This window comes from Urocitellus parryii, chromosome 5 (genome assembly GCF_045843805.1).
Source record: "Urocitellus parryii isolate mUroPar1 chromosome 5, mUroPar1.hap1, whole genome shotgun sequence".
NCBI classification, from domain to species: Eukaryota; Metazoa; Chordata; class Mammalia; order Rodentia; family Sciuridae; genus Urocitellus; species Urocitellus parryii.
In genome coordinates, this window is record NC_135535.1 from 162,415,045 (window position 1) to 162,438,059 (window position 23,015).

Sequence of the window (23,015 nt, forward strand, 5' to 3'; positions counted from 1 at the left end):
TGCACTCTGAGGGTGAAGGTGGATAGGCAAACATAGGTAGGGAGAAAATTCGGATCCTTCCAGGGAGGGGCAGGCATGAACTTATGAGTTACCTGAGGCTGGATTTCATCCAAACAAGGGGCAGAAATAGCGACCTCTCACCTCCAGATGCGGAGGTGGGGTGGGAGAAGTGTGTGTGTTGAGGGGGTGAGTGATCTCACTGCTGACAGTGCCTCTCTTGAGGGGGTGAATAAGAGAAGTCTGATATTTGGAGACATCATTCAATTCTCATTCCCTAAGGTTTATTATTGACAAGCGCTGGAGGCTGTGTGTGGGAGGGGCTGGGGCGGGGTCTGAGCCCAGCTAAGACTTCATAGGGAAATTCAACTCCCCCTCTCCTCTCTCTCTACAAATGGAAACCCCATCCCATCAGGAGTCCTTTCAACCTACTGATTCCCCTACTCTATATCAAAGCAGGCGAGAGAGGGATAAGAAGCCCCTCCTCCAGAGACAGTTGAGGGCAGTTATGCAACCTACATTGTGAAATTTAGGAAAGGCCCGACTTTGCGCTCCAGACTAATGGCTCAACTGGGGCGCCCCTGTTTGGGACCCCCACCCTCAAACTGGGTCCTGATTATTGAAATAAAGTTTTGGGCATGGAATTTTGGAGGACACCTCTTGGGGCGAAGGGGCCCTGGGCGGGGGCGGGACAGGGAAGTCAAGGAGTCCTGTCTCGTTGGGGGCTCGGGGGTCGGCTTGCAGCGGGCCACCTGTCGCAGCGCACCGGGGGCTGCGGAGGCTCACCTGCTGGGGGCCCGTCTGAGCGGAGCGCGGCGGCGCTAGGCTGAGCAGAGTTCCCCGCGCCCGGCCCGCGCCTCGGGCTTCCGCCGGGTCAGCTGACCGCCCAGTGCGGAACTGCGCTCCGGCCGCCCGCCGCCTGCCCGAGCTCAGTGCTGCGCGCGCTCCGGGTCTTGGCTGTCATGGCTGGGCTCGTGGTCAGTGGAACTCAAGTAAGTCCGCCCGAGCGAGCCCCGCCCCTGCCCGGGACATGGGCCGTGTGGGGAGGGACCGCGGGGCCGGGGTACCCCAAGGCTTCACAGCGCCCCCGCCCGAGATGGCCGCGCGTGCAAGTGATGCGTGTCAAGTGCCCAAGCCTGCCCTAGTCTGCTGAGGACAGGCCGCTCTTTCGGCCCTGGCACGCTCCCGGGCACTGCGGGAAGGGGCCCCGAGCCTCCCACCTCCCCCTGTTCCTAGCGTCCCACTGAGCAGCCCCCCAGGACTAACTTCTCCTTTCCACACAGTGCTGCGGCTCACGGTACTTTTGGGGGGCCCACTGAAAGTGTTTAACTTTCTTCTTTATAATCCGAATTTAAAGAGAACTTTTGGTCAAAGAAAATGTTTTAACATATCACAGTGTATTCATCTTTATACCAATGCAGAAGTTAACTGATATATTTTAAATGGAGGAAAGAGGGGGCATGGAGTCAAAATATCTAGGGCCACCAAAGTCACAATGAAAATCATAATGTATCTGGAGGGGGGGGGCGCTGACTAGGTTCTGTTATTAAGGTAGGCTCCTTATCCAAGTCTGGCGGAAGCTCAGGGTTCGCTACAGTTTTATTGGCACCCCTGATTTCTTAACAGGTGTTCCTGGGGTACAAGAACACTCCCAATTTCAACCCTGAATGATAGACACCTGGGCTCACGTGTTTTCAGCCCTGTAGTAAAGCCTCAGGTGTTTTTAATTCATTGCTGGAGGGAGGAACTCAGCCTGGCTGCGACCAGGTGTTTTGTATCTGGTGGTAAAGCCAGGTCTCTGTCTTTAACCTCTTCTCTACTTTCTGATTAAGCCAGCCCTCCCACTTCCCGCCTTTCTCCGCACAACCTGAAGAAGCAGTTCTGAGTTTTTGAAGCACTCCCCTTGGGTTGCCTAAGGCAGCCAGTGTCAGGCACATTTTGGATTTTGAGATTACTTTGGGCTAAAAGGAGCGATTTCTCTTTAGAGGTCTAAGGGGTTTTACAGCTCTAACAGGCTGGTTGTGCATTTCACCAAACTGGTTGCTACCTGTATTTTTTTCTTCTTTATTTTTAGAATCCTGTCATTTCTTCAATTTCTGCACATTATTTATTCAGTGCCTACTATGCACCCTGCACCACCAGGTGTTGTTGGAAATTAGCCCCTCCATGGTCTCTTTGCATTGCCCCTACCCCTTGTTGTTGCCTGGGATTGCTGCCTCTGTCCTTAGTTAGGCTCATAGTCTGTTAGGGAGCTGGAGAAAAGTCCAGAGTTCAGAAATGAGAGGTCTCTGTCCCCAAACCCTAGGTTTCTCTACATTTTGAAACCCGGAATCTCTGCTTGAAGCTCCTTCCAAGTTTATGGAGGACTTGTCAGTGGGGCTGTGATCTTTCCCGTCCCTCTGTTTCCTTTTTCTACCCCCATTTGCCAAACTTGATGTTTCCTGCACCCCCTGTTTTTAGCCTACTCCAGACAGCTCAATGGGTATCCAATGAAGTGTGCTTGAGACATTTTGGGGTTTTGGAGACTGCTTTAAGAAAATGGAGCTGTCTGGGGAGGACTGGAAAATACCCCTGGGGTTTAGTACCCTATTTCTTAAACTGCCCAGGTCAGTGGATTTAGTATTTGGTAATAGTCTGCTCCTGCCAGTTTATAACTAGAGGTAGCAACTTTAATGTGTAGCATATTACTTTTCAAACTTTGGTAGAGACTTCTTTTAAAAAAATTTTTGACACATATCTGTGGTATTTCAATACATGTATATAATGCATAATGACCAAAAGAGGGTAATTGGTATATTCATCACCTTAAAACAAATCATTTATTTAAGAGTTTTCAGAAGAGCTAGCTGTTTTGAAACACACAACCAACTGTTATCAATTATAGTACCCTACTGTGCTACAGAACATTAGAAGTTATTTTTCTTATCCACAGCACCTCTGTACCTGTTAACCCCTCCCCCCTCACCTGTCCAGTCTCAATAAACCACTATTCTATTCTCAGGTAGATCCTTCTTAAAGGGTGAACAAAACAAAATAACAATGAAACCATAAAACTTCCCATGAGCCCATAGTATCTGTATCATGTATATTGCAATGTTCTCGAAATATACAAACATAAAGCCAGATGTAACTTTCTCAACATTTAGAGACCCATGAATCCCAAATAAAATAAAGCAATGGTTTAAGTATAAAGAAAATAAAGAAAAACTCAATAACAAACCATTTAATGTGATGGATGATGACGTGTGGTTGAAGTTAGATCATGGCTCTCAATGCCACTGTGGGCTGACTGTGGCTCAGCTGCTTTTATAGAGCTCCTGTCACTTTTATACAGGCCTGTCACCGCATGTGCTTGAGGATGTCCTCATCCTCCATCACATTTTTTTTTTTGTAAAATCTTTCTCTTCAACATGGGTCTGACTTCATTTGGCTTCTCTTGACTCGAAGTCATCATTTATATTCAGAAAGTCCTATATTTTCACTAATGCATGACAATTAAAATTGTAGTATTGATGCAATTTTGGACACAAATGTAAACTTGGTATTTGGGCACTGAAATCATGTGCTCAAGAGACATTGGAAATAACCAATCTCTCCTATAGGGACAGTGGTCTGATTCTGCTGTATTTACTTAGTGATTGCTAGGTCCCAATGAAAATGCTGTGTGTCTTAAATTGGGTATTATATGTGATTCATGGGACTGTTTCTTCTTAAGTTGATTTTCATTTCATTTTTTAAAAAAAATTATTAGTTTCCACATTTCATGAGGGAGGGTGTTTCTTGAGGACTGAAGAGACGCTGGGCACATAGTTGGTATTTAATAAAGGTGAGTTATTATGTTATCCTTACTACTTTTAGGGCAGTTAGTGTTAGGATGATTTACAAAAGAGGAAATAGACTTCACAAGGTTGTGACTCATGCAAGATAACACAGCTAATAAGTAGCAGCTCAGGGACTTATACATTTTGTACCTAGGGATGTTTTTACTGTGACAGTGACTCTGGTAATTAAAATATAATATGGAAAATCCTCCACCCTTGCCTAGGGATAGGCATCATAAAATACCATCCCTCGCCCCCCACCTGACTACTCACAAACCTATCATGTCCGGAAAGGCCTTGGGAGTGACTGTCCTAAAGGCCAAGAGAAACTTGCAGTCTTTGCAGTTTGGTTTTCTGCAGCTTCCACGAAGGGGCTGAGTTTGTGCATGGGTGGGAATCCCGCCCAGACACTCTCATTTCCCTCTGATGTTCCTTTCTGCAGGGATCTTTAACTTGACATATTTTCATTTGCCTGCAAATGATGTTAATGCCGGTTAATGATCTGTCCTCTTATTCCACACAAGGTAGAAGGGGTACAAATTATATAAAGTAGGAAAGTTAAAAGTTCAAAACTTTGTTCTAGTTCAGTCTGAGTCAAGGTAATTGACTAAATGCAGTGACTTTTTGTCCTGAATATACTCTTGCTTCTATGCCATTTAAGAGCTATTAATTTCTGCTGGGCGTGGTGGCACATGCCTATGGTCCCAGCAACTCAGGAGGCTGAGGCAGGAGGATCACAAGTTTAAGGTCAGCCTCAGCAACTTAGGCCCTAAGTGACTTAGTGAGACCCTGTCTCAAAATAAACTATAAAATTAAATAGGGCTGGGGATGAAGCTTCAGTGGTAAAGCAACCCTGGGTTCAATCCCTAGTACCTACAAACAAACAAAAACAATATAAACAAAAAGACCTTGCTAATTTCTACATCCCTGCTTGCTGAAAAAGAAAATTATTTTTGGTCTGGCTCTTCAGGCCTTGTATCTTACATTAGGTGGTCCTGTGCACTAGGAAGTTTCCCTATGTCCTGAGAGGTCTTCCACTCAGAAGCACATCTTAAACAAGTCTCTCTTCTAGCCATTGGTTGCAATGCTCGGCAATGACTGCTTGCTGCTTTTAAGCCTTTTTCCAGCTGATTTGAGCCCTTCAGCCTGGTTGGCTTAGCTGACATCTCTAAAAGCTGCCAGCTAACTACCAGGGCAGTCCAAGCATGGCTTATCAAGTTGGTTCTCATGCTAAATTTTAGAGACTTGGTTTTCGTCTTTATGGATTGGGAGCAAGTTGTGTTTTGTTTTCCGAGAATGTTGTGCTGTTAAGACCATATACTAAAACAAGTTGTTAGACTTGTGATCCAAGTGCTTCTTGGTGACAGCTGGCCTTGGTACTACTGTTTCTTCTGAAGGGGAAGGAAAAAGGGAGCAAACATCCCTGTCTTTTCCCAGGCTCTGGCATTCTCCTTGGGCCTTCCAGATGGTCCTGTCAGCTAGGAAGATTCATTTTGAAGCCAAACATCATGGTAGAGGCAACATTGGTATTTGTTGATCAAGAACACTTACATCCATATTGTAGGGATTCCCCAAGTTCGAAGTCCTTATTCATGGTGCAGAACTTGTTCTAGGCTTTGTCACTAAGAAGCTGTCTCAGGTTGATCAGGGCTTTGGAGTCTTAATTTTCTGGTATAAAAGACAAAAGTTTTGATAAGCTGGATCCCTACTGGATTTAGTCCTTGGCTAATCTATAAGGAAAGAGTTAGTGTCTCTATTCAAGTCTCAGCTTCCCTGACTCAGAGTTCTTGAGTGATGATGACATATACATGCTGTGGTGCAGGCCAGGGTGAGTGGGATTGGTTTTTGGATGAGCCCCATAGGTCTGGGGGTAAACGCAAACTTATAATGCACAAGAATCTGCTGACTAAGTCAATCTTTTGAGGGAGTCCCTAGATTGATTTGGGCCTTATATCTCTGATATCTCCTTGGTATATGATTTCTCAGAACTTAATGTATTATACAAGGATCTATACTTAATGTATTATACAAGGGCCCCATGTAGTAAGGGGAGAGATTGCTAGATTGAACCTAGAGCCCTTTATTTTTCAGCTTATACCTTTCTGAGTCAAATTATTTCATTTCAGTCAGCTATTTTTCTATGCATTCTCCCCATTTTCTTTCCTCCTGGAGTGAAGTTACTGGAAGAGAATGAATAGAAAAAGAGTGACTACAGGCTATTGTATTGTCAGTGGTTCACCCCCATTAGTTAGGAGAGGGATGAGTGATAACTTGAAAAATGGAAGGTGCTAGGGTGTCCTGTGGTTTGTATTAGGTCGAACCGTGTGAAGTTTCTATTTTATAGTGCTAATAGTTGGATGTTGGTAATGAATGTGGTTTAATCTAGTATCTGAAGATGTAAATGGCCACTATATTTTTGTACCCCCCCCCCAACTCATTCTGAGACATGTTCGTCCATAAGCACAGAATGTAGTTTTGTAGGGAGAAAGGATCAAGGCTATAGCTACAAGACAGGCCTGAATTTCTACCTGGAAGTTGAAGGTGGTGTACTTTGGCCATCTCTGATGCATGGGCTCATTTTTCCAATTTTGGAATTGCCAGTCCTATCTCCAGAATGTTATTTATAAGATAACTTTAAAATGGGTTTTCCAAAGTGGGCATTTAGGGTAATGAGAAAGCCAATAGACCTTCTCACAGTTGTAAGTTCTGGGATTGAATTTCAGTTCAGTCTTGTAATATGTGAGCACTTTCCAGGCATTTAAAATAAATAAAATAAAATAAAATAAATGACTAAGGAGGCAGCTCTGTCAGCTGAATGGGGTTGATTGCAAGAGGCTCCCTGGAAGAGGGAGACTTGGAGACTTGGCCATCTGTCATTACCCTGTCACCTTTTAAGTATCATTTGGAGATTGGAGGGCATTTTATACTCATGGTAATGGGATGGAATAGGCAGTCTGGGGAGGTTTGCTTAACTAACTCTATTGTTCTAGCATCCTGAGGGTTGAAGGCCAGTGAGTGTATCGGCTGCGTCCTTTTCTGAGGCCATGTGCATTACAGGGTGACTGGGAGGGGAAAGTGTAGGAGAGACAAAAGGAGAGCCATAGGGCCAGTTGTTGGAAAGACCCCGGAGTGAGAGGCTGATTGTTAGGATTCTATTAGTGTGCTCTGACATTGGGGTTTCTTTGGACACCTGAATCTGGCCAATTTTAGTCTAATTTCCATTGTGCCAGGATTAGTCTCCATCACACTAGCTGTTTCAGGAAAGGGGAGCTGTTGGCAGAATCCCTGAAGCCCCTGAAGCTTATTTGATCAGGAAAACAGTCACAGTGTAGCTCTTTTGTGTGTGAGGAGCATGCGTTTAAAGGTTTAAAGTTGCGGAAGCAATCATCAGATCAATGACTCAGGGCTGTGAGTAGCTGGGTAATTTCCGTTTGCCACATTGTTTCTGTTCCATTTGATTTCCAGGTGTCCTACATAGGCCAGGACTGCAGAGAAATTCCAGAACACCTTGGCAGGGACTGTGGACATTTTGCAAAGAGGCTGGATCTGAGCTTCAACCTTCTGAGGTATGTAACCTTCACAGGATGCAGGCCCAGCCTTGGGAGGCCCAGTTCCCCTGGGAACTCATGGGCCAGCAGATGGAAGTCAAAGGTTCCAGCTCTGTACAGAGTGTTCTTTTATTTAGTGCAGGGTCCTGAGCCACATGGAATCAAAACCCAAAAGTTTGACTCCACTTCAAATGATTTGTTGGCTTGTCTTTTTGTGTCGCTGGAGGAGCATCAAGTGTTGGAGCATCATCTATGTCACCTGAATTTCCACGGGAGGCCGTCACGTTGTCACTTTGTTCTTTCCCTTTCTCACTGCCGCCTATGTAGATGAGTCAGAATACTCTTAGGGAAGGAATGAGATGGAGCCAGCAAGAGTTTTGGGGGCATTTAGGTGTGCTGTCTTGGATAACTCTGCCTTCTTAGGCATTTGCCAAATCATAGGTAGGGCCTGTGCATGTGTATGTTTTCTTTCTTTTACTTTTTATGAATTAGAGCTTTAAATATTTGTGATTATGATTTCTCCCAGATGGTGTTTCAAAGGAATCAGACACTGTTGGTATGGGGTGGGTGGGAGGGAAGGAAATCCTCTAACAACTGTTCCAATCTTGGCAAAAGGTAAGTGTGATCTTGTATGTTATTTTAATGGAGAACACAGTTATTTCATTTTGTCCTAAAAGGTTATGGTTTATGACTGGGACCTGGGGGGCTGGGGGAGTCGGCGGTACTTGAAAGGCACGTATCAGTGGGATAAATGAGCAGGGTCAGGATGGTGGCTTTTCCCGGCTGGTTCCACTCAGGGCTTTTCCTCTAAATGCCATCATTGAGTTCAGTGTTGTCCTCTGTCTAGGACAAACTCTTGGGGTAGAAGGAGGCGTGAGGAGCCTGAATCCCACTCTGGAGCTCAGGCACTATCCTGCTTTCAGCCTTGGATTCTTTTCACTCCCAAACTTGGAGTCCAGATACTTGTGACTTAAGAATTTGGGGGAAATGGACAAAAAATTGAGCATTAAGGCAGCAGTGGGTAGAGGAGAATGTGAGCTTCATCAGCAGAGTTCTAGCTGGTGCCCTGGAGCACTGAGACCCACTGAGCGTCGTCTCTAAGAAGGTTGGTGGTGGGAAGAGCATGGCTGCCATGTGTTCTTTCCCTGACTCCCAGGGTTTGCATGTCTGTGGGGAGATGTGGAAAGTGGTGACCATAGGGAGCCAAACTAAGGCAGATCCTAGAGAAACGTAGGATATTTTCTGGTCCCAGTACCCAGAGAAGGGACAGTGTGCACATCCCAGAGTGGGATATGTCTGACACTTGTGTGAATCTTGGCATGTGTGCACTCTGAATAGCTCCCCTGACCTGGGTTCAGACAAAAGGTTCCTTTGCTGGTGCAGGAGTGCCTTTTCTGGGACTGGCCTCCAGGGCCTCAGGACATCAGGACTTGGGGCTGTGGTTGTCTTGGGGAGTGACTGGTGGAAGCCTGGTTGTGCTTCTGGGGAGGCTGGGCCCTGTGAGGGAGTGTCAGTGGAAACAGGCCATGGGACTGGGCTATCAGATCTGAGGAGATAGATATCTTTGTCGTGCCTGGGGCCCTGCCTGCCTTTGGCAGAGAAGAGGCTGAAACCTTGAAAAGTGTGTGCATTTGGGGAGAAGGGACTCTTAACTCTGCAGAGCTGGATCTGTCCTTATCGTAGGAAAAGATGGATCCTGTATGCAGGAAAATTTACCAGGGGGAGGTCTGTATAGTGGATTCAGTGGAAGAATAGTAAACACATATTCTCCTTTGATGAGGGGAGAGAATTTTCTGTAGTGCTGAATTTGAGGCTGCTCAGGAGCTGTTCTTGGGGTGTCTTCTCTGCACTGGGCTGTAGCTGGGTTTGGGCAGGGTTGCACAATGGAGGGGTGAGGCCCAAGGTTCAGGAAGAGTTTCTTTAGGAGGGAGTTACAGACCAGAGTGGAGAGAAGCACACTGACTTGATTCCGGTATGCTTGGTTGGGATCATCTTTACCCTTCTTTATTTACCTAACTACGGGGCAAGGGCGATGGCACTATTCTTCATGGTGTCAGAGGAAGATGTGAATGTACTCTGGTTACAGTCCATCTTTGCCTTCATCTAGATCAGAATTTAAGATGTTTTAGATGCTTAACTGCTCCCCTTAAAAAGGAAGAGGGGAGAATGGAGAGTAGGGAAGAGATAGGAGATCATCAAGCTTTCCAAGTAAGTGGGTGTGTAATAAATGACCCAAGCCTGGTAGGCTTCAGGGATCATCATATCAAAATGAAATACTGGAAATCTGCACCCCATATTCTGTAGAAAGTTTCCTCCTAGACCCGCCCCCTGCCATGATCATGGGATTAAAGAGGAGCATATTTCCCAGTCAATCTAAACTGCACCCAGATTTACCATATCATCAGTTCTGATTATCTCTTCACTTCTTGTCTATGGTTCTCCTTTGGCAGCCTGCTTGGCTCCACTAGGGACACCCGCTCTTCTCTGAAGCCAGACATAATGTTATTATGTATTATGCCAGCTCACGGTGTAGTGCGTATGTGAAAGGGTTGGTGGTGGACATTGTAGCATACAGCAGGAGACACATTGGGATAGCACTGTTCCTGGGAATCTTTTGGGTACTCCTTGCCGGCCCTGCTCATTTAGGGTTAGGCCTTCTGCAAATGACCAAGTGCTTTTCTCTCCCATGTTATTTACTGTATTTCCAGAGCTGCCCTGAGAAACACAAAACTCTTTTCACTTTTGTATATACAGAAAAATTAACTCTCTCCTCTCCTTTTAAGAAAGTCTCTGCAGTTTTCCTTTTGACATCCCAAATCATGTCAGAGTATGACCTAAAACAGAGCAATAAAATTCTTCCTTGGATTGCAAGATTAGTTGCAGTCTGTTTGTGTATTAGGTCACAATTTTTTTAGGCAAAGGGTTCTATTTATTCATTTTTTGAATAATTCAAACCTACACATGGCAGTGCCTTTACAAAGATCAAACATACAAAGAGAGAGACAAGAGTCTCCTCCACATCTGTGTCCTTTAGCCTCACACTTTTGCTCTGAACTTTTCACTATTGTTACTTAATTTTTGTGTAGTATTCCAGAGATGGTCCAAACAGATATTAACATGTGAATTTCTTTTTTCCAACTTTATTGAGGCATAATTGACAATTAAAAAATGTACATATTTGTGGTTAGATGTTTTCATAGTCGTATACTTAGGTGATTACCACAATAAAGCTAATTTACATACATGTCACTTCACCTAGCTACCTTTTTATAATGGTGAAACAGAAGATCCACTGTCTTAGCAAATTTCAAGTGTACACTACAGCAACATTAAGCATAGTCAGCCTGCCGTCTGTTGTATGAAAGTGTTTAATCCATTTTGAGTGTATTTTTTTGTATCATTTTTTATGAGTGTATTTTTATATATGGCTTGAGATAAAGAGTCAAATTTCATTCTTCTCTAGAACTTATTCATCTTGCATAACTGAATATTTTTCTTTTTGACCAACATCTCTTCATTTCCCCCACCTACCAGCCCTTTGCCAACCACCATTCTATTCTTTGTTTCTGTGAGTCTGACTTTTTAGATTCTATATGTAAATGAGATGATGCAGTGTCTCTCTGTGCCTGTTTTGTTTCACTTAGAATAATGTCCTCCAGGCTCATCCATATTGTTGAAAATGACAGGATTTCCTTATTTTTTATGGTGAGTAATATTCCATTGTGTTTGTCAGTTTCACTTTTTTTTTTTCTTAAATCCATTCACTTGTCAGTGGACACTTAGGTTGATTCCACATCTTGGCTACTGTCAATAGTGCTGCAACGACGATCATGGGAATGCAGATGGCTCTTTGGCATGCTGCTTTAATTTCATTTGATTTATTCTCAGGTGTGGGCTTTCTGGGTCATATGATTGTTTTATTTTTTGAAGAACCTCCAAACTGTTTTCCACAGTGACTATCTCAATTTGCATTCCACCCCTAGTGTGTGAAGGTTCCCTTTTCTCCACATCTTGGTCAGCACTGTTGTCTTTTGATAATAGCCATTTAACAGGTGAGAGATGATATCTCATTGTTGTTTAGACTGGTATTTCCCTGATGAATAGTGATTTTTTTCATCATATGTCTACTGGCCATTTATCCTTCTTCTTTTGGTACTGGGGATTGAACCCAGGGGTACTTTTCCACTGAGTCACCTCCCCAGCTTTTTTTATTTTTTATTTTGAGACAGAATCTTGCTAAGTTGCTGTGGATCTCACTAAATTGCTGAGGCTGGCCTTGAACTTGTGATCTTCCTGCCTCAGCGTCCTCAGTTGCTGGGATTACCAGTGTTCACTATCACATCTGGTTATACATTTTCTTTTGAGAAGTGTCCATTGAGGATCTTTGTTCATTTTAAAATGAGGTTATTTCTTTTCTTGCCATTGAGTTGAGTTCCTTATATATTTTGGATATTAACCTCTTAGATGTATGATGATATGGTTTGTAGAAGTGTCCTCCAAAGGCCTAGGTGTTAGAGGCTTGGTCACTAGTTCTATGGTGCTATTGGGAGGTGGTGAAACCCTTAGAGCTGGGACCTAGTGGGAGGTCTTAGGTCATTGGAGGTGTACCTTTGAAGGGGATTATGAGGTTGCCGCAGTCTTGGCTGGGCACAAGATCACGAGCCACTCACACCTTGTAGATTCAAACAGCAATACTTTATTCCCGAACTCACACCGGCCCTGTACAAACATGTTCTCTGGAAATCCATGTTCTGCCGCCCAATTCACGTCTCAAATTACTTTCTGAATTCCACGAGAACTCAACGGGAACTCAGGCAGCAGGAATGCCCCATTCCCAGCAGGAATAACCTTCAACCTGGAACTTTCCTAAAACCCAGATTTTCTTAAACCGGGAACGCCTTAAACCCAAATTATCCTAAACCGGGATACTTCCTAAAACCTGCAGGATACACCTTAAACCTGGATCCACCCTGGTCCTTGAGCAGGGTACCTTTCTCAAAGACATATGCAATGTCACAGCAAATTTTCAAGGCAAGTCCATTTAACATGGGGTATGCTGGCAAGGAAATTTCGATGCGTCATTCCTACTTGGCAATGGCCCTCAGCATGAGGTATTAGTCTCTCTCTTTTTTGAGGTGAATAGGCCTTTTTGGTCATATGCTCCTGCCATGAGGTACTGCCTCCCCACAGGCCCAAAAGCAACAGGGCCAAATGACCATGGACTGAAACCTCCGAAACTGTGAGCCAGGGTAAAACTTTCCTCTTTTTAAGTTGATCATCTCAGGTTTTTTGTTATAGTAATGCAAAACTGACTAACATATATGGTTTGCAAATATTTTTCCCATTTCATAGGTTGTCTGATCATTATTTCCTTTGCTGTGAAGAAGCTATTTAGCTTCTGTAATCCCCTTTATTTATTTTTGCTTTTGTTCCCAGTGCTATTGGTGCCATATCGAAAAAAATAATTGCCCAAACCAATATCAAGGCACTATTTCTCTTCTAGTGATTTTATAGTTTTAAGTCTTACATTTAAGTCTTTAATTCACTTTGACTTGTTTTTTCTTTATATAATAAAAGATAAGGATCTAATTTCATTCTTGTACATGTGGATGTCCTGTACATGTGTCTGTTTTGTGCCAGTACTATATTGTTTTTCTTTGTAGTATGTTTTGAAATTAGGTAGTATGATGTCTTCAGCTGTGTTCTTTTTGCTTAAGATTGCTTTGGCTATATGAGTCTTTTGTGGTCAAACCAGTTTTTGTGAAAAAAAAATGCCATTGGAATTTTGATAGGGATGGCTCATTGAGTCTGTTGATCACATGAGGTAGTGAGGACCTTTTAACAATATTAAGTCTTTCAATCCATAAACACAGGATCGCTTTTCATTTATTTGTGCCTTTTAAAATTTCTTTCCTCAATGTTTCATAATTTTCAATACATATATTTCATTTCCTTGGTTAAATTTATTTCTAAGTATTTTATTGTTGATTCTGTTGTAAATGGGATTGTTTTCTCAATCTCTCTTTTGGATATTTATTTATTTATTGTTAGAAGGAATGTAACTGGGTTTTTATATCTTGATTTGTTATCCTGTAATTTTACTCAATTTTTTTAGTTTTAATTTTTTTGGTAGAATCTCTATGGTTTTCTATATGTATCATCATGAGATCTGCAAACAGAGACAATTTTACTTTTTCTTTTCTGATTTGGATGCTTTTTATTTCTTACCTATTGCTCTGGTTGGGATTTCTAGTACTATACTGAAAGAAAATAATAAGAGTGGGCATCCTTGTGTTATTCCTGGTCTTAGAGGAAAAACTTTCAGTTTATCACCATTGAGTGTGTGATGTTTGCTGTGGCCTTTATTCTGTTGAAGTACATTCCTCTGTACCTAATTTGTTGAGAGTTTTTTTTTTTTTTATCATGAAAGCATGTTGGATTTTGTTGAATGCTTTTCCTGCCTCTATCGAGATGATCATATGATTTTTATCTTTATTCTGTTTATGTGGTGTGCCACATTTATTGATTTGTGTATATTGAACTTATCCTTGTGTCCCATGGTATAGTATCCTTTTAGTGTGTTGGGTTTTTAAAATTTTTATCTATTTATTTTTTGTGGTGCTGGGGATTGAATCCAGGAGTACTCTGCTCTGAGCTATATCCATGACCCTTTTTAAATTTTCTACTTTTGATATAGGGTCTCCCTTAGTTTTCCAGTCTGGATTTGAACTTGTGATCCTCCTGCTTCAGCCTCCCAAGTATCTGAGATTATAGGCACGAGCTTCTGGGCCCAGCTTTAATGTGATGTTGAATTTGGTTTGCTAGAATTGTTGAAAATTTTGCATCTGTGTGCATCAGGGATATTGGCCTTTAATTTTATTTTCTTATTGGTCCTTGTCTGGCTTTGGTGTCAGGGTAATTAATGCTCACTTTGTAAAATGAGTTTGGAAGTGTTCCCTCCTCTACTATTATTTTGAAGAAGTCCAAGAAGAGTTGATGTTAATTCTTTCAATGTTTGGTAGTATTCACTAGTGAAGAATTAGGTCTAGGGCTCTTCTTTGTTGGGTGGTTTTTAATGACTTACTTAATGGCCCTGATTATTATTACTCTGTTCAGGTGAATTTCTTCTCATAAGCTCACATTTGTATTTACTTTACCACCAGGCCCCAAAACCATCCTTCTTTATTGTCTTGTCATTCATTCTTAGCCATACACCATCCTTAATGTTGATCTCATCTGTAATAGTGTTGGTTCTGCTGATTCTTCTGTGACTATCTGCTCATTCTGACAGGAAGGGTAGTTATGGATTTATAAGCTCAGAACTTTTGTTTGAAATTACCATCTGATTTTTTTCTTCCTTCCTATTACGTCTCAGAGTCTTCTGCATTAACATTGATGAATCCACCTCTGTCTCAGTTGGATTGTCCAGTAATAAACTGTTTACCTCCCCATGCAGAAGGTCAGAACTTTCAAGTTGTATTGTTTAGATGACTCTCTCGGGGGGATTAAAGTCCCTGGAATTAATGTCAGGTTGGAAGTTGGAAAGGGAAGTAAAAAAACAGGCCCAGATAAAAACTCAGTCTCCCTTTGGAGGTCTGAACATCCCTCTCCTCTGATGTTTCAGCCTGGATCTGATTCTTCCTGTTGTGATTAAGTGGGAACAAGGTTAGCTACATTGACTGGGACAAGCTTTTTGTACAAAATTTTGTACAAAAATTCCCAGAATTGGGATCCTGCCATCCATCCTGAAATGAGGATAGAGGATTTAGGAAGTTAATCAGGTTACATCCAGAAGGAGTGACCTTTTGCCCCTTGAATCTGAGTGCATGAATGTCCATGATCTAATGTCTATATCTTCATGAAATTATATTTAAGATCTTTATGTTGGAAGATAATTTTTCTTATGTAAAAGCAGCAATAATAAATATAGAAATATTTGAAAATATAGAAAGTTATAAAGGAAACAGTTGTGTTTTGAAATCACTGATAATTTTACCAGCCAGAAATCACCATTGTTAAAATTGTGACGCCTTCTTAGTCTTTTTTACTGCCTTTAAAAAAAAATCAATGCTCTTGTTCACACTGTTGGAAGCATTTTTCCATCTTCATAAATACTGCTCATACTGCTCACAATTTTTAATGGTGTCTAAGTTATTTCTTAGTATTGGACATGTGGTTGTTTCTAGATTTTTACTGTTATAAATGACTCTGTTGTAAATATCTTTGGAGTACTCATTGATGAGTATGTCTTGGTTGCTTTGGATAAATTCCTAGAGACAAAATTGTCAGGGGGGCTTTCCTACATGTGTCAAATTTCCCTTTAGAAAGATTATGTCTGTTTCTGCTACCAAGAGTACATGAAGTCCATTGGTTGAATTCTTGCTTGAGCTTCTTCATATTTTGCCTTTACTTTGCAGATGAACAAACAGAATCCTTTGATTTGCTCAAGGCAAAGAGAGTCCTCTCCACCCACTGCTAGGGAGTGAAAGCAGAGGCACTCAACCACTAAGCCACATCTCCACCCCGTTTTAAATTACATTTTGAGGCAGGATTTCACTAAATTGCCAGGACTGTCCTTGAACTTGCATTCCTCCTGCCTCAGCCTCCCAAGTGGCTGGGATTACAGGAATGCACCGCCATGTTCAGCCCAAAGAGAGCTTTTTCATGAGTTGTTCCAATTTAAGTTTTTTCCTCTCCCTGTTTGGGGCAGGGAAAAATCCTCCCTGGTGGTCCCATTCCTGTCCCTCAAGGACCCCGAATGCTTTGAGTGGGTTGCCTGCTTAGCTTGTTGAACACAGCGGGTAGAGCAGAGCTCCTGTGGCAGTGATAAATATGCCCATGTCAATCTGGCAATAAAAGTGAGAGGGTTTAATTGATCTATGGCAACAGGAAGCTTACATTTTAAAAATTAAATTATTTGCAGTCGCATCTTATTTAGCATCACTCTATAAGTGCACTGGTTGGGGAATTGCTTAGGAGAAAATTTCTTAGGTGGGAGCTTGCTTGTTGCTTCCCCGGCTTTGGCCAGGATGAGGGGAAAGGACTGGGAGATTTGTGCAGTTCCAGTGAAGATCAGAGGGTCTACCTTCTCCCCGTGGCTGCATGCAGAAGTGGACACCTGGCATACCATCACAGCTTCTTTAAGGACATACAACCATGCTTTCTTTTTGTTTTCTATTACTATTTTTATTAGTGCATTTTAGTTATACAAAATATAGGGGTTCATTTCGACATAATCATACAAGCGTGGAATATAATTTGCTTCACTTCAGTCTGTAGTATTTTTCTCTTTCCTTTCCCTTCTCTCCCTCCTCCCCCTGTTTCCTTTCCTCTACTCTTCTGGTCTTCTATTTATTTATATCTTTTTAAAATTAGTGCTTTATAGAAATGCATAAAGGTGAAATTCACTGGAATATTCATATATGTACATAGCATAGTTTGGTCATATTAATTCTACTGTTCCTGCTTTTTCTTGTCCCTCCTCCTTTCCCCTCAATCACCTTCTTCTGCTCCACGGATCTCCCTTCTATTTTCATGGGATTCCTTCCCCTATTTCCCCCTCTTATTTTGGTCCAGCTTCTGCATATGAGAGAAAATATCTGACCCTGGACTTTCGGAATCTGGCTTATTTTATATGATATTCTCTAGTTCTATTTACCGGCAAATGCCATATTTTCGTTTTTCTTTATGACCGAGTAAAACTCCAGTGTGTACATATACCACATTTTCTTTAACTGTTCATCTGTTGACAGGCATCTGGGCCAGTACCATAACTTGGCTATTGTGAATTGTGCTGCTATAAACATTGATAAGACCATAACACAATTGTATGCTGATTTTAGTTCTTTTGGATAAATACCGAGGAGTAGGATCGCTGGGTCAGATGATGGTTCCATTTCTAGTTTTATGAGAAATTTCCATATTGATTTCCAGAGTGGTTGTACTAATTTGCAGTTCCACCAACAATGTAAGAGTGTAGATTTTTTCCTACATCCTTGCCAGCATTTATTATTATTTGTATTCTTGATAATTGCCATTCTGACTGGAGTGAGATGAAATGTAGTTCTGACTGGCATTTCCCTGATGGTTAGAGATATTGAACGTTTTTGCATGTATTTATTGACAACCACACTTTCTTTGTCTATGCTATGAACTACTGGATTGAATAGGGCCTGTTAACTTGTTGTTCAGTTGGGAAGATGGGTAGTGTCATGGAAAGAACCAAGACTTTGACTTTAGACCACCCTGGTTTGAAATCTTGCTTATGTCACTTTGGTGTTTTACTCATCTTGGTCTAGTTGCTGAGGTGTTAAGTGCTATATGTAATGTTCCTATAAGTTACCTGGGACATAGTGGGTCTTCATTAAGCATAGCTATTGTTAGTAGAACATGATGTGAGCAAGGCTGAGAGTCCAGGTTTGACCCACTTCACTCTCTAGTAATCATTGGGTTTCTTCACAGATATTGAAGATTTCTTCTCTTTCATATATATGTGTGTGCGTGTGCGTGTGTGTGTGTGTATGTTTGCATATCTCTGTACTCTGTGGTAGGACTGCTTAGCAGAAACTTTTAAGAACTAATACACAACTTGCTACTTTCACTTCCCCTGCTATCATGATACATCACTCTGGGATTTTAACTATAGACAAGCAGATCCCTTTGCTAATCTATTTTGGACATAGACTTTGAGAAATAAATCTGTGTTATAAATTTTGGGGGCTATTTGTTAATTCAGCACAACCTAGCTTATCCTAACTGATACAAATACTTTAGTTTTACAGCTAATCTCAATATTCCATAGGCTAACTTCATTCACCTTGTTTATTTTTAATCCCCATCAGCTAGGAGGGTACACTTGGTCATATTCCAGTAGTGGAATAGGAGAGAAAATTCCCCATCTTAACTCTTAGGAGAACAGTTCACAGAATATGTTCTGTTGGCAGTGGTATTTACTAACCTGTGTCTTTGCAGTCAATGACCTTGTTCATACTTTTTTTTTTTTTTGCAAACTCCAAATGTAGTAGTCTTTCTTGGGAAGCATATTGATTGACATTTGGTGGGGAGGCAACAGAGCTCATGCCAATAATCTTTGATAAGACCTTTGGTAGCAAAGAGAGACATTAGAAAGATAAACTGTTCTTGAAATTTTGGTATATTTCTAGGGCATTAATAAATCTTGCATGATTCTGATGAGGCAAGGTTCTGTGTAGTTGAAATCCATGTGTTTTCTCTGCTGAGTAATGTGATTTAAAACACATACACACCTTTTTTTTTTTTTTTTTTTGTGGTCGTTCCAAGACTGTCACTGGCCATTCTAATATATCTACCAACCAGCAGAACATATGACCAAAAGGTGACATGGAAAATGACTTGACAGGTAAAAGTTAAGGTCTCAGTAGCAAGACCTTAATTCTCTTTATTTCTAACACTTTCTGGAGTGACCACCATGACTATAGAAGCACAGGAAACAGTTGGCTAAGCTAGGGAGGGAAGGGCATTAAGGGACAGGTATCAGGTACTGTGAGGTGGTTTCAATGGCATTTCCTCCACTCCCAAGTCCTCCTGACTTCCTGGATTTCTACCCTTTGGGCACAGAAAGTGGGGTGTTGAGCCACAGTGGGTGAGTCTTGGCTGGGAAGATGGAGAGGACTGCTCAGAGGTCGCTGGACTTTCCTGAGGTTCATGATGAGGATCCTTTAATTTACAGTATAATTTAGAAAGTGCTTTCACAAACATCGTCTCCATATTTCTGCCATTATTTGCTGCTTAGGATGAGAAATTCCTGAACTTTTAAATACTGTCTTTTATTTCCCATCTCACCCATTTTACTCCCCCAGAATCCTGGGATTTGTATTCTTTTCTCTCTCCCTGAACTGTTTGGACCTTGGGCCTCACTGCTCCACCTTTTCCCTCTGCCCTGTAGATACAATTGTGCATGTGAGTGATGCTGCCCTCCATATTGTCAGGGTTGCTGTGGAGTTCTGGGGGTTGGAGGGTAGGAAGAGTACCTGGGGACCTTAACCCTTTCAGACTTTCTCCTCACTGGACCTCCAGGTTCTTAACCAATGATTAAAATGGGACAGTTAGGACTAAATGGCCCCATGGTCTGACTAGCTGCATGGCTATTTGAAACTGCTTTCCATGGTACAGATTATTACTTTCTTTGCTTAAGGAGCTGGGCAGTGACTTCCAAACCTATATTTTGTTGTGTGGGAAGTTTCTTTTTTCTTGTTAAATCACTCAAAGCTATTGGAAGTCACTGTTGAAGGTTGGAGTAGATCTTGCTCATCCACATTTGAGGCCCCCGAGTCTTACACATTGCCTCCCCTCCTCTCTCCTGATTCTCTAAGACCTTTCTGGTTTGGAAGTTTGGCCAGGTAGGACCTCAGAGGCCTGGGCAGGCTTGGAGGTGAGGGCAAGCGTTCGAAAGTATGCATTTGCTTCTTCCTTCTCCTCTTGAACTGGGAAGCTTGGCTCAGATCCAAGGTCATGGTCATGGGAGAAAAGGCTTAGCAATTGCTCTGGCTGGACCGTTTGTTGTTCCAGCCTTGAAACGGGTAGACCTTGAGGGAGAACTGCATGCTAGGGTTTTGAGTCTAAAGGGAATAGAAGAGGTGGGGTGGGAGTGCATTCATGCACTTGGACTCATGTGCACACACTTGCTATTTGAAAAGACTCTTTCTTCTCCTCAGGGACTGTGGTGTTGGTGATTTTAGCTGTTCCCCATTCCTTGATGATGAAAAGGGAGTGATTATGCTTTATGCTGGGTGTCTGTACTTAATTGCAGGAATATAATAACTGCAAGTTCTCCCTGGCCAAGACTTTTCCCATAAAAGGTCTCTCCCATCCCAGCTGCTTTCTTTCCCTGTGCACCCCCACTCCAATCATTGCCATAAGACAAGGTCACTTAGGGTTTTAAATGAGAGAGACATACACACATGTTCAGGTTTTGTTTAGAGTTTAAATAGAAAGGCTCCTCCCCCCAGACCCATCATTACTGAGATCAGCCACATGCCCCCCACCTCTGCACCACCTCCCCTAAGCGCCTCTCTGACTTTACCCAGAACCCAATTTTTTCAGTCTCCTGGGTGTCTGCTTTTTCTCTGGTTCTGAAGAAATAAGAGACGGGTACAACAGGGAAGACCGACAAAAGAGGTTTAAAAGAAAAAAAAAATCCCCAAACCATTCTTGAGATAAAGCAAGACTTATTAAAAACAATTGGAGGGGAGAGCAAAAGAGGGGGTGTTAACCCCCACACGGCCTGTCTCCTGCCGCAGAAGTGTTTTAAGAAAATGCACCATTGTATAAAACTTTTTTTTTCCTTGATGGATTTATTTATAAGGTAGAGAAATATTTTCCCCATAATTGGGTAACTCTTAATAGTAGCAATTGCATATTTATCAGTGTGAGGGGCTGTTATTAATGTAACTGTCAGGCCCAAACACATTTCTGCATTAAATCCATTTAGTATGTGCATTATTCGGGCTCGAATGTCACCGGGACATCAAAGCCCCGTAGGCATGGAGAGCTCAGTGCCCTGCTGTGGCTGCCGAACAGGCCCTTGATCAATAAATGTAACATGTTAATGCAGAGCAAATAGAATAAAAGATTTCTTTGACAAGACATGAAAAATCACCTTGTGGCAGCTGGCATGTGATGCCGTTTCTGGGGAGACACTAGCAAAGTTGATCTGACAAGTAAAGAGGGGAGATGATGGTTGTAAGGTGCTTTTGTTTCAAACTTCTTTCTTGACCTGTCAGGTTTTGAAGGCGCCTCAATGGCTCTTTTTTGTCATGTGAAAATTGTAGTCTTAGGTAGTTATGAAGCAGTTATCTCTTCTCAAATTGTGAATGCTGCTGTTTAATTGATTCACTTAGCATTTGAAACTGTCACGCATTAATAATTGCGAAATCCTGTAGATACTGCGCTAGTGTGTCATGCTTAAATGTGTAGTTATCAGAAAATTAATATCCTTAATGAACCGGTGCTTTCAAACTAACATTGCATGAAATCTCTTTTGCCCTTTCATTTGCTGAAGCCACATCCGCCAGTTTGCCGAGAATCACCTCTCGACAGTTTGCTTTCTTGATGCCCGACAAATGCCAGCTTTGCTGTGGGTACATCGCGTGCTCAATGACAATAAATATAGTAATTATACTGGAGTTAGTAATTAACATAATTGTAGTCAATTACGACAAATACAGTGCAGAGCTAAATAAATGAGAGGGGAGAAATTAGCAAGCTAATTGATTTATCTTTACTTGGCTTTCTATTATAACTGGCAGGGCTGTTTTTCTTGGGGTGGGGGAGAGGAGGAGAAAAAAAAATCCCCACAAGGATTGTTTACAAATAACTGATTTTGTTTTGAAGTTGCTTTGTCTTTTGACTTATTACACTTCACCCCCTACTCTGCTTGCAAGGGGGAAAAAAAGAAAAGAAAAAGAGGGAATTTAAATGCCAAGGGAACATTTTGTTAATTTAGCTACATCAAGCCGATTGCGGCAGCGAAGGCGAGACAGGATTTAGCTTTCTTTACGGCTTGAGGGTTATAATTTTTTCTTCTCAGCTATTGCTCTGGTAAAGAAGTATTTTTTTTTTTTGGTGTATATTTGTGTGTGTGTGTGTGTGTGTGTGTGTGTGTTTCCTTAGTCTTCATCAGCAAGGTGATGCTTTGCCTGATGGTATATTTGGGTGTTATATGTGTGTGCGACTTTGCTTAGTTCTGGGCTCTGGGCTTGGCATGAGAAGTGGGCATGTTGGACTTGCATCAGTCCCACCTGATCTAGTTACACCTGTATCCCTCCATACCCAAGGAAGAGATGGAGGGAAGTGGCCAGTGTTGTTGGAGAGGGCAGGGGAGGGGCATACCCTGTTCCCAGCCCACTTTCTGTTCTTTGCCACATTTCAGGTGCCCGGGGTCCTGGGCTGTCTCACTCCTGAGGCTGCCTGGGAAGTACATACTGGGGTCTCACTGCCCATTTATTTCGAGCTAGTTGATTCTGCGCTGCCTGGAGCCCTGGTTAATGGTGTTTATTGCGCGTCTCTGTTCTTTGTTCACCCTTTTCAATGTGACTGCTGTTCCAGCCGCTCAGGGAGAAACTGTACATGTTTTGAGACTTGGGGTCGCAACATAGCCCTGTTTTTCTCTCACAAGTTTTAGACATAGGATTTTTTTTTTCTTTGCCTCTTGACATAAGATGGGGTTAGTGACCAGAGCCCTTTTAGGATTGGGTGCTTAAATTTTTACTCTGGTCTTAGCCTAGGGTAAAATTCAATGCTTTCAAGGTATGGCAGTTTTCTTTTTCTTCTTTTTTTTTTTTAAGTATTCAGCATTTGTTCTCAACCTTATCTATACCCCAGGTTATTCCTCTGAAAAGTCAGCAGTTTAACAAAGCAAAAATTTGTTTAGCTTTTCTTTCTGAAGATTCTACCCGGTAGCTTTCTAGTCTGACACAAAGGGAGTTAGAGGCAGCAGTTTTAATTCTACATAGTGCGTATAATCATGTGTGACCTTGTGTGGAATTTGGTTTTTCAACTGCATTAAAATGCTGAATGTCTGCGAGAACACCAGGACCAGGATGCACTGGACACTGCTTAGTGTGGTCATTCTTCATGTGCGTTTCATTTGGAAATCAATTTTAGATATAAA

General features: G+C 42.1%; 1 protein-coding gene across 1 annotated transcript in view; it reads left to right on the plus strand.

The window, feature by feature from the left end:
- Positions 1 to 915: 915 nt before the first annotated feature.
- The window catches only part of Lrmda (leucine rich melanocyte differentiation associated), a 1,000,424-nt gene continuing 978,324 nt past the window's right edge, over positions 916 to 23,015 (plus strand). The window contains exons 1-2 of the mRNA XM_026390217.1: positions 916 to 989; positions 7,284 to 7,384. Of these exons, the coding sequence (XP_026246002.1) occupies positions 960 to 989; positions 7,284 to 7,384 (131 nt within the window). The 5' untranslated portion in view covers positions 916 to 959. The remainder of the gene's footprint in view (positions 990 to 7,283; positions 7,385 to 23,015) is intronic.